Source organism: Nuphar pumila, chromosome 8 (assembly GCF_984573655.1).
Source record: "Nuphar pumila chromosome 8, dmNupPumi1.hap1.1, whole genome shotgun sequence".
NCBI lineage: Eukaryota > Viridiplantae > Streptophyta > Magnoliopsida > Nymphaeales > Nymphaeaceae > Nuphar > Nuphar pumila.
The window spans coordinates 88,298,348-88,314,272 of NC_143256.1; the positions used below are offsets into that span (position 1 = coordinate 88,298,348).

Consider the following 15,925-nt stretch of genomic DNA (forward strand, 5'->3'; position numbering starts at 1 on the left):
TCCAAAACACTACCTCTCTTTTCGTTGTAACTTATGTTTACATTAATTTATTTATATGCATATGGGTTTTCTAACGGGTCTCAGATTTGGGTTGGATTGCATAATACTTTAGATCTTCTAAAACTCCCCGACTGGATTTCGGATCTTGGTTGGGTCATATAATATTTTGGATCAAATAAAAATCCAATCAAATCCCAACTGGGTTTTGGATCTATCTAGGATCTAAATTTACTTGCCATATCTGAATCGAAATATTGCATCCATATGATCTTGTTCGGATCCAAGATCTATTTGCATAAAATTCATTCAAATAATAACATATTATCATATTTATTCTGAAGAAATTTCACTTTTATTTATTTTAAAAATTATCAAAATTTATAGTTTTTACAGTATGTGCATGACCTGACACGTGATCCAGTTTGAAGATCTAAAGGTACAAAAGAACCTTACTATAGTGGAACGACCAGTTGAGATTCTTGACCGATGAAAACAAGTGCTACAGAAGAAGGTGGTTCCTTTAGTGAAAGTGTGATGTCAACATCATAGGATCATGGAATGCATGTGAAAACTGAAAGAAAAATGAAAGCAAAATGCTCAGAGTTATTTGGTAAGTAACTAAGTATAAATTTTGTGGATGAAATTTCTTTACGGAGGGTAGGATGGAATACCTACATATTTTTTAATATTAAAAATTAAATTTCTTGAAATTTAGAAACAAAATTATACAAAACGTAGGTTTGGATATGCATTTGGACCCAGGAATGGGCCATACAGGGTCTAGATTTGGATCTTAAGTGATAAGTGGGGCCCAAAGCACACGTGCAATACAAGTGGTGCCCACACAGATCGTGAAGCCAACATGCATGTGGCCCAAGTCCAAACCTAGTTGGACATCTCCCTCCTCCCATTCTCATATGTGGGTTGGCTTAGTTGGTGATTAGCTTCCTAATCAAGTAAAGAGATTAGGAAACTAAATAGATAATGATGAGATTTAATAATTAAATTAAACTAATTAATTGAAACCTCTTGGAGATGAGTGGGACGTCCCCCACTCTTTCCTAATCGTAGGAGGTAAGAAAAATATTACAAAAAATTTGTATACACACACACACACACACAATATATATATATATATATATATATATATATATATATATATATATATATATATATATATATATATATATATATATATATATCAAAATAACATACCAAATTGGTGCGGTTTATGAAATAAGCTAAGAATAAGGACTATTAGGAAAATTAGAAACATTATTAGGAAGGGAAATGTGGGACATTCCCACTCCCTTCCCTCCTTTAGTTGAAGTAGAAAATCTCCTCTCTCCTTCCTTTTCCTAGATTATACAACTTCCTCTCCTTTTTTCTTGGGTGTGAGACACCATTGAAGCTACAACCAAGCTCGATGATGGTGGTGCATAGCTACGGAGAAGCCAGATTTACCATCAAAAAAAGAAATTAAGGTAGGGGTATCGTGAACTGAAAGTTACAACGTCAGATTAGGGTATGTGTTTATACCATGACTGTTTCAACATCTGATCAGGCCCTAGATCAGACTTGATTCATCGTTGGATCTGAAATTTAAGATTGATTTGAGTGTGTAAAACATATTTAATGTTTTCCAAAAAACCATGTTTTGAGAAAGCTTGTATAAACGAAAAGATGTGATTGATTAGAGACTTGGTTAATTCTGAGATAGTTGATGAATTTTGATGTTGATTTCATGCAATTTATGTGCTGTTTACTATGTTTTTACCTCAGAAATTGTGTTTGGGTTGATCGGGTGATATATTGGGGTTTGTAGGCATGAAATCGGGTATTGAGTTATTGTTCTATTATGATAAGAAATATATTGCTCAACTTCCATCTGTTTCATGTTGCTTTTTTAGTTGTATATCATGTTTTTAATTATAATATTATGATCAACATCGATATGGTGTCTTATTGGAATGAAGGCATGCATTAAACCAGTCTCGAAAACTAGATACATGCAGTTTAATGTTTTCTTATGATTACCACTTTCAGAAAAACATCTAAATCTTTCAAAACTCTCAAATACTATACAAAAATAAATATATGATGATGTAGTACACATTCAGGACATATTCGAGATGGTATTATATTGCCCAAATGGATATTGTATGAGAGAGATAGGCATGGCCGCTACCCTATTGTACGGATTGAACTGACCCATGTTTGTAAAAACCTTATGAAATCTATGCAAATAGCTGTTTTTGGGATTGCCATTTTTTTGGGGGTTTGTTCTTACATAGAGGAACGCTCGATAGATAAGATAGGGTTCGAGACATTGCAACAAAATTTTAAAAATTCATGCAAGTTGATAAAAATTTATGCAACTCATTGAAGACTACATATGGCACTTTTCAAGAGGAGTCTAGTCGATGAACTCTTCTGATTTTTTTGTAGGCATGTTGAACCTCGGCCCCTTGGGACTGATTGTTAACATGTGTAGGATCCTAAGAAAAGAAAAACAAGTCCCAAAACTTTTAGCATGATTTTTAACAAATTTTATAAAATCAGTCATAAATCTATGCCTACCATTTTCTAAAGAAGGCTAATATATATGTGATGCTTTTTACGTACGTTAATTGTTAAATTATTTAAGTTTCTCAACAATGATGTCTGCTCCATTATGAATACTTTGATGAGTTATACATATTAAAAGGATATACAACATTTAAATACATGCATATCATGGTGAAAAAACACCCTTATACTCGATAGTTTATATGTGCATAATTGTGTAGTTTATACGTGCATAATTGTGCATGCTACCTTTGAAAAACATCAATGCCTAAATGGTCATGAGGCATATATGGATGATCAAATGCAATGAATACTTGTTGATGCTAATAACATGCACACAACATCTATTTATCATGCAATAATAAATTTAATCATAATGCATGTATGCTTTTGTGCAATAAATTTACATGTTAGATGATATATGCATCTCACATTAATTATAAGTTATGTATGCAGTCCTTGTGTGGACCATAATCTGAAAATGTGCTTGGGTCCAAATTGGAGGTCGTTAGCTATGTGAATGTCTATGTTTGTTCATACATGCATGAGGTCTGGATGGTGATCTCTTAAAGCTATGACTGATAAATTGTTAATTGCATGTATGATTAAGATAATTAATAAATTTAAACTGTGTACAATAAGAATTAATTCTCTTAATGACTTACAAGAATAATGCAAGTGATACTTTCGGTTATGTGATATTTTGTTATGAGCACGGAAGTTTGCTTTTTCTCAGCCACAAAAATAGAGAAAACATACCACTGAGACTACGGGGTGGTTAGTACACAGCCAGTTGACGAAGTCTGATATATCAGGTTAGTGGGTTAGAGATCTTTTCTGTTAAAGGTTCACCTCGTATCCTGACACCGGTTTCGTTGAGCAAGACCAGGTTAATAAGACAATGTTGTGAATATATCCCTGGGTTTTTGCTTAAGAAATAGACATGTGTTCATATAAAAAAAAATGTGAATGAGGAACTAAAGTTGTGTCGGAAATAAACATGTCATCCATTACTTAATTAAAAAAAGTTAATTGAACCGAAAGAAGTCACTCATACATCAAGTTAATGTCTTTGAAATTGTTATCCGTACCTACATCAAAGTTATTGTTATGCATAATGAATAAGATTATGACTGAGTAAACTTGCAAGCATGTACCTAGTATCCTATGACTTGCTTTTCTATGTGTTTACTTTGAAACCTTATGTAATTCATTTGAGTGTTATTGTTGGTAGTATGAATCTATAACGGGTCAAAAACCCCTTGTATGAACATGCATATTAATCCTATGTTTAAATGCAAAGTTTATGATGTTTCTACAAGGAACTCTTATTTTTAACATTCACTACCCACAAGTGATGCAGAATGAGCAGACACGGTGACAAATGCGAGATGTTATCAACTACAAATTTTGGGATTCTAGATTAGAATTGAGAACTTTATTTATTATGTTTTGAACATTGTTATTTAAATTTTTTAAATATTGATTGATTAAATAGTTTGGTTCATTTCTCAATATAGTTTAGTTTTATTTATTTTTTTTTAAGAAAAGACACTCAGGGGTTACCCCGAAGATCTAGTTTTCTTTATTTAGATTAAAGAGCTTTTATAAAACAATCCAAATGTGAGAAATGTTACCTGCTAGACTTCTAACTCTCTCAAAGTTTTGAATCGTTGTATAATTAGTATTTGTCGTGTACATTTTTTTTTTAAATTTAGTTTTCAAATTTTGGGGTGTATTGAGTTTTCGATATTTGACTACCGTAGCAATAATGCCAGGATCCACTCAAATAACTGGGTACGGATATAGATCAATTTGGTCCAATGAGTGCAAATTAGAGTTTGTCCAATCATGACCCCCCCTTTGACCGTACAAAAAGTGCCCACGCAAACGCAATTATTCTACGTTTGGTATGATGTCTGTTGAAAATTATCTTAATTGACTAGAAGCAATGCCAAAAGACTTGAGAAATGCCCAAAAGAAAAAAAAAAGAAACTACTACGCCTATCCTGCTTGCAAAGGGGATCTCTATCTCCGCATTTATTTAGCGATCAGAGAGAGAGAGAGAGAGAGTCATTGTTCATTCAATCGTCGCCATCATCGTTCCCCTCGGTATTCCTCCCTTCTCAATGGCTCGGTTCTATCTCCATTCGCAACCCTAGCTCGCCCCGATCGGTGTACGGACCTCGCTTCTCCCTCTCGCTATGGGCGTCGGTCGAGCTGCATTTGGTCCGATTCTGGTCGGAATTTGCACCGATTGGCCAGCGTCGTCTGATCGACCTATCTATCGTGTCTTCTTCCTTCGTCTCCGTCAGATTCGCCAATAAGCTTGATATATACATCTCCTTCTTCCTTTCTGGGTTTGTAGAGTTAGGATTTGCTTTTGAATTGAGGAGTTAGTCTCTTGGCTGAAAATCGTGATGGAGCCTCGCGTTGGTAACAAGTATCGTCTCGGTCGGAAGATTGGAAGCGGCTCGTTCGGAGAGATCTACCTGGGTTGATTTCCTCTTCCCTTTTTGATGGCTCTGTTTTTAATTCATTTGTTTAGCGGTAGGATTGGGGTTTTGATTTCGTTTATTTTTATTTCAGGAACGAATATCCAAACCAATGAAGAAGTTGCCATTAAGCTGGTAAGTTTCCTCTCCTTGTCAACTGTCGATTCTGATTCTATCTTTTTTTGGGTCTTTGAATTGGTTTCTTTTCTTTACTAATATTGGTGGAGGTTAGAGGTTCTTGCATTCTGTGTGTTTTTCATGTTCCGTTGAGTTTCTTTTGTTGGTCTTTTCTGTTGTTTTTTTGTAGTGGACGATGATTTTGTTGTGATATTCAGCCTAAAAGTTTAAAAAATTTAACCTTTTCTCCGATTATTTATCATGGTCGATCAATAGTGTGAGTACTGGGTGATCCAGTTCCTGTTGATCGTTGCCTTTGTCTTACATTTGGTTTTTTCAGTGCTCACGTAGCATTTCAACTCTTCTTGTGGTTGGTGAATCCAATCGTTTAAGAGATGGATGATGCACTTTGATGGTGTTCAAATATCTCTTCGTTTTACTATACACTGCCATTTCTTTTTTTCCTCGACTTTGTTGTCATAGATGCGATGGTTTCTTTTAAGGCTATGTTTGGGAGCCTTGAATCCAAGGTTGTGTTATGGTTTCCCCCGTGCTCTCATACTCTCTTGCTGTTTGGGAGCAGTGGCGTTACTGAAATAATGCATTGGGAATGGTGTTGGCAGCCCCAACACCACATTTCAACACCATTCACACGAGGAGCCCCTCCAATGGTCACATTTGTGACCGTTGGAGGGGCTCCAACGTCTATGAGTGGAGCCCCTCCAAGGTTCCTTTATTGTTGTTATAAATAGGGGCTCTCCCCTTTGTATTTCTCAAGGCTTTGAGTCAAAGCTCAAGTGTTCTTCAATAAAACTTTTATTCTTTTATGCCTTTGTGCATTTGAGAGATTTAGCGAGTTGTGCTTTTGTGCACAAGTGTTCTAAGAGTGCTTATTGTGCATGTGTGCACGTGCTTATCATCAAGAATATTAAGGTCTTGATAATAGTATCTTGTTAAAGATACTTTCACATGTGCATCATTTGGATCAGGAAACAGGAAAAAGTCTTCTTATGTTACTATGGTCCTCCTATTGTGTGTCTCTCCAGGGAAGTGTTCATGTGCAGAAATTTTGTCAGTGCTTCATGTAGTGTTGGTTTATTCACTTTGGAAAGGAATTATGTCATTCACTGGCCTTTCTCATCATTAAATATTTGGATTTTGGAAGAAATCAGTCTCTAGTGTACTGTGTTGAGGTATTCCATAGCAGGACTATATGGACTCCAAATGAGAGTAAATGGAGGCCCGTCTTTGATGTAGTGATTTTGGATGGGAAGGGGGAAACTTGCTTTTTTACGTGATCAATAAGATCTACAAAAGTAATGGCTATCTGGCCTAAGAATGTTTCTGCTCCTCAAGGAAGGTGCATGTTCCAGTGACGAAATATGTCTTAAGACTCTTCACGTGTTACCATGTTACGATTACTCTGACTATGCACGTCTGATTTCATATACTGCTTTTAGTAGATTATGCCATGAAAAACACATATGTAATAAGCCAGAGATTTAGCTATTCATAAATTGAACAGTTTAGCTTCTTCAGAAAGAAAATGAAATTTAAGAATTTAGAAAGGAAACATTTTGGCTTTTGCGAATGGAAAAACAAGCCAGCTGGCAAGGAGTAAGGGTGTACATTAAGGGACAGATGATAAATCTATTTTTCTTGGTGGATGTATTAGATTTAAAGGAACAGCTATCTTTGTTGACAAGGTGACTGATGCTAGACTGCTACATGTTCAAAATTGATGGTTGAGTTTTTTTCCTTTTAGAAAATAAAGGAGTGGAAGCCATATGCAGGAAAATTATGGTTGATTTTTTGATCAATTGAGCCATTTCAAAAAGGTATAGATAGGTGAGGATGCATGTGAATCCTTGTAGGTTGGTATGTCTTAAAGTCAAATCATGCGAGATGGAGTCAACTGGTATTAGTAATTTATCCTAGGTAACAGCTCCATGGGAATTTATGCCACAGCTTTTCGGCGTTTTTGGGCTATGATCTTGTATGAAAGCATAAAATGCTGTCTGATGCTTGCATTTTTTGTTTTGTGGTCTTGTTTTATTCTTTATGAGAAAGTAGCATTGAATATCATACGCTAATAAGTTTCATATGAGAAAGTACTCACTTTCTTACTGAATTTACTTTCTTGCTAACCAAATATAACTGAATGTGTTTGTCATGATTAAATACTTCTTTTCCATGTTAGCTACAGATTAGAAGTGTCCTATGTGAGGAATGTAGTAATTAGTCAGATTTGAAGAAATAAAGAATTTAGACAATCAAATTCTAGTCTGAGTTATATTATAAAGTAGGATGGAAGGTTTTAGAAGAGTTACTAGGGATTTAACTGTCAAATGAATAAGAACTTTACATTAACATGTGTATATAATTTGCTAGATGTTATTCGGTGACAGCAACTTGTCAATCATTTTGTTTATTCTATATTCTTTCTTTGTTTGGAACTTTGGACACTTTTGGTTTGCATTTCTTATCTTTTAAATACACCTATTCAATACTGTGCAGCAGCCTTGCATTATATCAGCCACTTTGAGTATCTGTTGCATGCACTTTGGTCCATCAATGTGCAAACTTAATGACATTAAAGATGTTACTTGGTTATCTGTGATCGATCTTTTCCTTTTGACAGGAAAATGTTAAGACAAAGCATCCTCAATTGTTGTATGAGTCGAAGTTGTACAGGATACTTCAGGGAGGAAGTAATATATGTTTCTCTCTCTCTCTCTCTCTATATATATTTCACTTTTTATCATTTTTTTGATCTATTAGTTTGCTTGTTTGTAAAATGTTCTATACTTTCTTAGCTGGAATCCCAAATGTGAGATGGTATGGAGTTGAAGGTGACTACAATGTTCTTGTGATGGATCTACTGGGACCAAGTCTTGAAGATCTTTTCAACTTCTGTAGTAGGAAGCTTTCACTGAAGTCTGTTTTGATGCTTGCTGATCAGATGGTAGGTTTAATCTGAAGCTTTCCCTGAAATTGACATTATGTTTTGTATTGCTTTTGACTATTTTTATTTCTGCTTTAGATCAATCGAGTTGAATTTGTTCATGCAAAGAGCTTTCTTCACCGTGATATAAAGCCTGACAATTTTCTTATGGGCTTGGGAAGGCGAGCCAATCAGGTATGCTCTTAAGCAAGATGATACTGTTCAGTAATGGATGTGTTGACACATTATCTTGCTCAGGTTTACATTATTGATTTCGGCCTTGCTAAGAAGTATAGAGATTCGGTAACCCACCAACATATTCCTTATAGGTAAGATCTTGGATGGCTTTGGACTAAAGATTTGTGTTTGTGGAATATTCTCCCTTGATGTTTCAGGTTTTAGTACTTGACAGTATATTCTTTTAAGCTTGGACATCACTTTCATGAAAATGAATGGAAAATGCAATTGAAATAGTGCATTTTTTTAATAGTTTCTACACCAATCAAGTCAAGATGATGAGCATTGTATTTTGGGGTCATGAGCATTTTGAGTTTTCTATGGCAGACGTGTGTGTGTGTGTGTGTGTGAGAGAGAGAGAGAGAGAGAGAGAGAGAGAGAGAGAGAGAGAGAGAGAGAGAGAGAGAGAGAGGAATTGGCTTGTTGTCAGAGACATGACATGTCACTTTCTTCATTTTGTATCAATCACACATCATGAGAGGGCCCTTCTCATTTTAATAAATATTACAAAAATACCCTCTTGTAGGTTATTTAAAATATTTTATATTAATTATATTAATATAAAAATGTTTTCATAAGCTCATAATACAAAAATGGAAAAATCTTTTAAATAAACAATAAAAAATATTTCATACCACTATAAAACACTTTATGTTATATATGTTTGTATTGCCATGTCATTTCTCAAGATTTTATTGAATTAGTGTCATGTTTACGAGTCACATGCATATACGTACTCATGTGTTTGTGACACAGGTTCAAGCTGAATGACATGGAGTTCGATTCCTGGGGTGTGCCTCCCTTGCCGCAAGGTTGAAGGCGGAGACTCCCTGGTGGGCAAGGGGTATGGCTGAGGGTTCTTAACTGTCTGGTGTGGGCCATACAGAACGGTGTCATTTTCTCTTGGGTCCCACAGCCTGAACTGTACCAGTCTCGACCTGACCTGACACTGGTACGAGTATCCGATGCGGAAAGAGTACATGCTGGTTTGGAGCGGGTTGGGTCCAACCCTGACCCAAGCCAAATATTTTTTTTGTTTAACCTCGGGGTGAAAGGCAGGGAAGAAGAAGAAGAAGAGGAAGAGGAAGAGGAAGAGGAAGAGGAAGAGGAAGAGGAGGAGGAAGAAAAAGAAGTAAGAGAGAGAGAGCTTTTGTGCAACTGTTGGAATGTGTGCATGCTGGTCAAAACAACCCCCTTGTCAAGGATCTGCACAGTTTGATTGGGTCCAACTGTGGGGTTTGTGTTGATTTGAGTAGGTCTAGGTAGGGAATTCATTGGGTAAATAGGTGGCCCTAAGTAGGTTAGGGAGTGACTTACCTGAGTTGGGTTTTGGATCACTGATCAGATTAGGATTTGGGTGGCCAGGATAATAGCCTTGGTAAAGATCCGGTTGGATCACAACTGGATTGGATAAATATTGACTCGTCGGACCCGAAATAGGGTCGGTCGAATACTAGATCGAGGTTTAAGGGTAATAAGCCTGGTTAAATCTGATCCAAATCCAAAATTGTATTGGGACTGGTCTTGACTCAGGCCGAACGGGGACTGGAGCTTTGTCCAGGTCCGATTAGGTCTGGTTTGGGGACTCATATTCGGAGCAAAAGTAGGTTGGGGTGCCTAGCCTGGTGGATCTGGACAAGGTTGTAAGTATCATATCGTAACCTGTATTGGTCGGACCCAAAGTTAGATACATATTGTATTGTAAAAAATTATAAAGCTTTAATAATTTTTTTTCAGAAATTAAAAAAAAAATCAAGAAAAATCAGAAAAAACTTAAATTCTAAAAAAATCATAACACATGAAACAATAATGAATTTCACAAAATACAACCATAAAATCACATATGAAGCATTTATGTCTCTATGAGCTGCATATGACATCATCAAACAATGATGAATTGCATAAGATAAAACTATAATATTGTATATCAAAACAATTATGTGCTATGAATGGTATGCATAAGCCATTGAACATTAAATAATCAAGATAATATGCTATAAATGGCAATCTCACAAGAGAAACACAAACTATGAAATAATATGCATATTAAATAACGAATCTAAGCTAACAAGTCATAAGATTCATAATAATGTGTTTACATGAAAAAATATCAGTGATGTTTTAGTGCTTAAAATTTTTACATAACTAAATTTTTTAAAATTTCAAACAAAAATGAATTAGATAACGTCAATCATTGAGTATCATCAACATCATCACTTTTTTTTTTTTGGAAAAAAATCTCTCTAAATCACTCTTAAGCTATTTAGGGATGAATATGAACTAGCCCCAAGGGGCCTTATATGTTTTCGAAAAAAATGAAATAACTGGATTTAAAATGCATTTATACTGTATCGTAAGATACACTCCGTATCAAAGTGTATCATAAGATAAGGGGCATATCGTAAGATACATGGGTGTATCGGATCAGAACACCCAATAGTAACAATACACATCGTACTGTATCATACAGTACAATACAACATTGGATCTGGGTATTGTACTGGATCCACAGGGCCTGAAACCAGTGGGTTTTGGGTCGGACTCAGGCCCAAAACACCTGAAACTGAGTTTTGGGTCTGAGAACCGGCTTCAAACCCAGTTTAGGGGTTGAACTGGTTCTCCCCCTTGAACCATCGGGAGCGACTCCACCTGTCTTGGGAGCCCACGGGTGGAGCTCCCCACCCACCTGGGTAAGGGGCAGGGCTACCCTCGCCAACGACAGGAGAGAGCTTGCTGGTGATAGGTAGGGATCACGCTGCCTTGTGCTGTCCGATGGATAACTGCCGAACAATGGCTGCCTGGGTGGGAGTCCTCCTTCCACTGGGTAGGGTTGGGTGGTTCCAGTTGGGGGAGGGGCTCCTGCTGTTGTCCCCCTTCCTAGTGTTGGATAGCTAGAAAGTGGGTGGTTGAAGGCAGCATGGCTAGTGGGATGGTGACCTGCAGCTCACTGCTTCCCCCGATGACATGGGTTGACTGGGCGTACAGGCTCATTTTGGACCCTCCTCTGTTATGTGTGACCAAAAATGGCTCGGTGACGACGCCAGAGTTACTGTGCAGGCTCATCGAGGGCGGTGGTTGTTGGGCATTGGCAAGGGTCAATGTTGCCGTTTCACCTTCATTGCTGGGCATCTTTCCATGGATCTCTCGAGTGTGATGCATTCGTTCTTTTTCTTCATTCGATCGTCACATGAATGCCTTGAACATATGTTCCATCTTGGAGAACCTTTGATCGAGCATCTTAAGTCTCCGGTTTGTGTCTGTTATCGTCGTTCTCATGCTTTCCAGATCAACCTTTAGATTGGTCACTTCTGCAGGAAGATCCATCACCATATCCTTAGTTTCGACAATGATTTTTTCAATATTATCTCTTTGATCGCTCCCTGACATTGCCACAAGATCGAGATCTTGATCTGATATCACTTTGATGCACCTTTGAATTTGAAGATGTAGAAGAATCACCAAGTTATGCTACTCTTACGAATCTATACTACCAAAGCAAAATTAATGGAAAATAAAGCAATTAATTAAGCATAAACTGAAGAAAATATCAAGTCTCAATCCAATCAACTCCCCTCCAAAAACCCCATAACAAATATTTATAGTTTAAAGGAAAACCCTAACCCTATGTTGGATCATGGATACAATTCGAATACGAAAGCAAAACCCGAATCCAAAACACTAACCTACGGAGCCAATTGGACCTCAGATCCCAGTTCCATCACTACGAGCGCATCAGTATTACAACGAAAACTTGATTAACTAAAACTCAAGAATTCTTGTTAAATTGATTTGATCTAAAGCATGTTTCTTAGTGAATAATGATCAAAACATCTATAGGTTTGGATTAAGCAAAAACACATGCAAGTGTGTTTTTTTAAAGGGTTTTAGCACGGTCTGGGACATAAATGGCCTGGAACCTACACATTACTCACACACACACACACACATATATATATATATATATATATATATATATATGGTTATAAATAATATTGTGGTTATAGACTTATACTATATTAAGTTTATTATTTGTTGGTTTAGAGTTGTATAGATGTCTGTTAATGAATATCATAAAAAAATAAAGTTAGGACCAAGAAGTGAAAAACTAACTAATGGCCTGTGTTCCAGTGTGCAAATTATGTTGTCCATGTGAATCTTTCGGTGAATGACCTTAATTTGGAGAGGCTTTCTTGATAGATTAACCAATTGTTAACCAGTTTCTTGAAACTCTCCCCATCTCTTGCCCATAGGACTAACATAACAGATCCAAGTTAATTTGAGAGCTGAGTTTTGTTAAGGAAAACTAACCATGCAAAAATCATTGCCATGGTTGATGGATGGAATTCCATATCATGTTCCTTGGAAGAAAATACACTGACTGTTTTATTTCATATTTGGCCTACTCTCTGTATATCGAAGTTGACGAAATGACAGTTTTGTTTTTAATTCATTTGCAATATTGGAAATTCGGTATCATATTATATGGTATGATAAATTGCAATATCATTCCTCCATTTGATAAGATACAAGCCCCTGCATTAGGAGAAACGGTATATCATACTATTTGAGGCTGTATCATACAGAACAATACTGATGGTATTATAAATTGCAATATCATTCCTCCATTTGATAAGATACAAGCCCCCTGTATTAGGAGAAACAGTATATCGTACTATTTCAAGCTGTATCATACAGAACAATACTGCATCATAAGATATCATAATATACAGGAGAAACAGTAAGGAAGGCTCCTTTCGAGTTTCTTGAAAAATCTTTCTATTTGTTGCAAATAAGACCCCATGAATTTTCTAATGACACTATTCCTAAACAAACGAAAGAAACTTTTTTCCCAACTTATAGTGAATATGTAGGCCAAACACATATGGTTGGAGTCCTTATGAGTCTGCCAGGCCAACCCAGTGACTTAGCCTGCTTCTGCTAACTTGTATTTTAAAAAAGGAAATAGCATAAATGTATTAGGTAATTTGAAAAATTTATATGCCATGGCAAAAAGATACATAACAAATAACTGTCATAAAGAGCACTTAGTTGTGCTAATTGTGATATTGATAATTGAGATCTTCAATGTAAAAACACTATAAAAAATCTAAAATAGTAACTAATAGTCATTACAATCAATGTTGTAAGTATGATACTCTGTGATATGTATTGTATCTATGAGGTAAACCGATACAATACACACCCTTAGTTTAATTTGGGTGTGTATGGTATCTGTATAACACCCCGATATTTGCTGTATCTTCTTTTTTATGTTTGGAAACATATAAGGCACCTTAGGTTCAATTCATACTCATTCTTAGACAACTTGAGAGTGGTTTTGAGGTGAGCTTTTTGCAAGAAATAGAAAAGGATGATGATGTTTGACATCATCCAGTTTCTTTTTTTTTTGTTTGAATTTTGAAAAAAATTGGTTATGTAAAATTTAAGTATTGAAAACACTTTGTGATTTTGTTTTTGTTTATGTAAACACATCCCATGAGTAATCTCGTGGCTTGCTAGCTTAATTTCATTGTTTAATATGCATATTTTTCATAGTTTACATTTTTCTTGTGAGATATGCATGCCATTCGTAGCATATTATCTTGATTATTTGATGTTTGATGCTTTGTGTAGTATATAATTGTTTAATATGTAAATTTATGGTTTTATTTTGTTACTAATATTATTATTTCTTCCATTATGAAAATTTTAGAAATTTTCCTAGTTTTTTTAAATTTTAATTGTTTTATTTAAGTTAAAAATACAATATTTTTACAATATGATACAATGTGATACTTTATCCTATCTTTACAACCTTGGTTAGATTAGCTAGAATATTTCATTATACTGAAAATTAGATTGGGAATAGATTCATTTATGTGGGTTTAGATAACTAATGCTACATGTACATTTCAAATGCATTCCATCTCTATTCTGTAATGGATTTCAGTGTTCTGTATCTTTTTCATTTGAGGCTTTGCAGAATGCTGCTTGTGAGCTTATCATCATGTGAAACTACACCTTGACGTTTCTTTTCTTGAAATTTGGTGGTTCATAAATTATCAAAAACTTTGTTATGTTTTAATATATAATCCATTTATGCTGCTATTTCACAATCTCATTCTCTGCCCAATGATGTAGAGAGAATAAAAACTTGACTGGGACAGCAAGATATGCTAGCATGAACACCCATCTTGGCATTGGTAGGTGTCAACTAAAGAGAAAAGCAAGATTGGCCCTGTCTTTTCTCATAAAATCTTCTAAAACATATTTTACTTTTACAATATATGCGAGATGTATTAATTGCAGTTATTCGTTTTCTTGACTGCAAGAACAAAGTCGAAGGGATGATCTGGAATCTTTGGGATATGTTCTTATGTATTTCTTGAGGGGAAGGTTTGCATTTCTTCAGAAAACTCTTTCAAACATTCAATTGGCTCACTCTTTTTACTCTTCCTAATTCTGGTGCTTTTGTAGTCTTCCATGGCAAGGTCTCAAGGCAGGAACCAAGAAGCAAAAATATGAGAAAATCAGTGAAAGGAAGGTTTCTACATCCATTGAGGTACATATATTGAAATGTTTGTAGGGTATCACAGACATACTTGTGAAAACACTAACATTGAATTGTCTACCAGTCTTTGTGCAGATGCTACCCTTCAGAATTTGCTTCATATTTTCATTATTGCCGTTCACTACGTTTTGATGACAAACCAGACTATGCTTATCTGAAAAGAATATTCCGTGACCTTTTTATTCGTGAAGGTTTGGTTTATATTGCTCTAATTCTGAACCTTTACTTCTTAAAGATTGTAGAGCACACTTTCCTTTCAAAGTCAGTGGTTAGGCATCCTAATCTTTTGGGTTTCTTGCTTTCTGCAGGCTTTAATGCAACATCTCAAATGGTCATGATAATCATAAAATTCTTTTCTTGTCTGACCTTTTGCAGGTTTTCAGTTTGATTATGTGTTTGACTGGACAATTTTGAAATATCAGCAATCCCAGATTGCCAGTGCTCCTCCACGTGCTCTTGTAAGTTTCTCTTTTTATGCTTAGTTGATAGCAGATTATTGTACGTCTGATTTCTAATGCTGCATTGCTATTTAATTTTTTTTTCAGGGCCCAGGTGCAGGAACAAGTTCTGGCCTGACACCTGGTGCTGCTAATGCAGATAGACAATCTGGTATGTTTAATTAATGCATTTCTTCTTGGAAAATTTTATGGTATATGGGAAAAATTAACATGTTGATATTTGATGCATGATTATATGCTTCCTGCATTATTCAGTTACCTTCATTTTAGAAGGGCCACTATTTTTGGACGACAGCTTGATTTTGAGGCTAGAGTGACTGAATCTACAACCCACAGGGATCCAAATCTCTGATAATGCAAAATTTGGACCCAATCAGTTTTACTTTATTGAGATTCAGGCAAATTGGCTGGAAGCTTGGAGAATGGCAATTTATGATTATATGCATCCTGCGTTATTCAGTTACCTCTTCTCTGTATTTTTTTTGGTTTTTAAGACATTAAAAGTGGCTCTGTAAACTTTCTCCAAAGTTTCAGG

General features: G+C 35.7%; 1 protein-coding gene across 1 annotated transcript in view; it reads left to right on the forward strand.

Moving 5' to 3' along the window:
• Nucleotides 1–4,533: 4,533 nt before the first annotated feature.
• The window catches only part of LOC149830006 (casein kinase 1-like protein 2), a 28,793-nt gene continuing 17,401 nt past the window's right edge, over nucleotides 4,534–15,925 (forward strand). The window contains exons 1-12 of the mRNA XM_090016245.1: nucleotides 4,534–5,064; nucleotides 5,158–5,198; nucleotides 7,822–7,891; nucleotides 7,997–8,145; nucleotides 8,224–8,319; nucleotides 8,383–8,453; nucleotides 14,503–14,564; nucleotides 14,694–14,757; nucleotides 14,839–14,923; nucleotides 14,997–15,123; nucleotides 15,308–15,390; nucleotides 15,478–15,541. Coding sequence (XP_089872371.1) covers nucleotides 4,989–5,064; nucleotides 5,158–5,198; nucleotides 7,822–7,891; nucleotides 7,997–8,145; nucleotides 8,224–8,319; nucleotides 8,383–8,453; nucleotides 14,503–14,564; nucleotides 14,694–14,757; nucleotides 14,839–14,923; nucleotides 14,997–15,123; nucleotides 15,308–15,390; nucleotides 15,478–15,541 — 988 coding nt within the window. The 5' untranslated portion in view covers nucleotides 4,534–4,988. The remainder of the gene's footprint in view (nucleotides 5,065–5,157; nucleotides 5,199–7,821; nucleotides 7,892–7,996; nucleotides 8,146–8,223; nucleotides 8,320–8,382; nucleotides 8,454–14,502; nucleotides 14,565–14,693; nucleotides 14,758–14,838; nucleotides 14,924–14,996; nucleotides 15,124–15,307; nucleotides 15,391–15,477; nucleotides 15,542–15,925) is intronic.